We start from the raw sequence: 1,631 nt of genomic DNA on the forward strand, positions 1-1,631 counted from the left end.
CTTGTTTCCACGAGTTGAGTCACATTATTGTCGAAGCATTTCCTGCAAACAATACTTTGATGGTTCATTAAATTTGAAGAAACTTTATGATTTATATTTAACATATTGCACTCAATATAAAATTTTACCAGGAATGTATGTACCGCATTATTTTTAACACCAAATTTAATATTGAATTTCAAAAGCCGAAAAAAGATCTGTGTGATACATGCTACCAATTTTGCATTCTTGAAAATGCAAATGAAGAGCAAATCCAAAAGTATAACAAGCATATTGCATCAAAAAATGAAGCAAAGATCGAGAGAGATAAGGATCGAAAGTTGAACTCCCCTACCACAACCATAGTTTGTATTGATCTACAAAATGTCTTGAGCTTGCCAAAAAGTAACGTGGGAAACTTCTTTTATAAAAGAAAGCTCAGTTGTTATAATTTAACAGGTTACTTTTTAAACAAAACAGGTTACTCGCTAAACAAAAAAGCATATTGTGTATTACGGCATGAAGGTATGTCTGATCGTTCTGGTAACGATATTGCTAGTGCTGTGATATGTATGCTAAATCAAGTTTACAAGGATCTTCCTAATATTGACAAGTTTTTACTTTGGTTTGATTCTTGTGTTCCACAAAATAGAAACAGTCATATGTCAGCTGCATTGTGTGACTTTCTTATTGATCATCCAAATATTGAAATCATTGAGCAAAAGTATTGTGAGCCAGGGCATAGCTCCATTCAGGAATGTGATAATATACATAGTCAGATTGAGAAATCATTACATTCAGCAGAAATATTCAGCCCTCCCGAGTTGGTAAAAGCAATGTTAAATGTTAACCAATGTAAACCATTTTTTGTATACCAAATGCAAAAAAAGGACATCAAAAATTTCTCAAAAATTGCTTGTCTTATGAACTACAAAAAGGTTCCATACTTTAATGTCAAAACACTTGTATATAGGTCTAATGCTCCTGGTCATGTGTATTTCAAGAATCGTTTTACAGATATTTATAAAGAGGCACGGCTGTCTAAGCCAAAAAACACTAGAGGATCAGGAAGTAATCTTGAAGAACCATCAATTCCATTGGCATCTTGTTTTCCACATAATATTGAAATTTCTAGTGAGAAAGTAAAAGACATTGTTTCTATGTACCCATACATGCCAGCTGTAGATGTTTGTTTCTATAAAACCTTATTTCAGTAGTTTTTTTTCAACTATTCAATCCGGAAACAAATTTTATTTTAATTGTTTTATTTATATACTTTAGTTATGTTATGCAACATTCAGTTGTATAAGTTGTATAAGTTGTATAAACTGTTATTAACATGTTATTTGTATTAAAAATTTTGTTTGTTTATTTTCAATAAATCTTTTTAGATAGAAATGATTTTCTTTAAATAATATAGCTCTTAATAAAAGCTGCCCATCCTTCCAGAAGCAATATCAGTTGAATTCTGTCTAAGTAGCAATAAAACAAAGCTAATTATATCATCCCATCCATTTAAGTTTTCCAACGAAGTGCATTAGGTTTCTATATTTGCGTTTAAATCCCTAAGTTAAAAGTAATTTGTTGTAATACATTTGCTTTTTGCAAAACGTTTAAACTGTTTTTACTAAAATATGGAGATAGCACAAAAT

General features: G+C 30.4%; 1 protein-coding gene across 1 annotated transcript in view; it reads left to right on the top strand.

The window, feature by feature from the left end:
- Positions 1 to 1,318, top strand: part of LOC136091659 (uncharacterized) — a 3,661-nt gene extending 2,343 nt beyond the window's left edge. Inside the window, exon 2 of the mRNA XM_065819367.1 lies at positions 1 to 1,318. This exon is cut by the window's left edge and continues 623 nt beyond it. Within this exon, the coding sequence (XP_065675439.1) occupies positions 138 to 1,196 (1,059 nt within the window). The 5' untranslated portion in view covers positions 1 to 137 and the 3' untranslated portion in view covers positions 1,197 to 1,318.
- Positions 1,319 to 1,631: the final 313 nt, after the last annotated feature.

Source organism: Hydra vulgaris, chromosome 15 (genome assembly GCF_038396675.1).
Source record: "Hydra vulgaris chromosome 15, alternate assembly HydraT2T_AEP".
NCBI classification, from domain to species: domain Eukaryota; kingdom Metazoa; phylum Cnidaria; class Hydrozoa; order Anthoathecata; family Hydridae; genus Hydra; species Hydra vulgaris.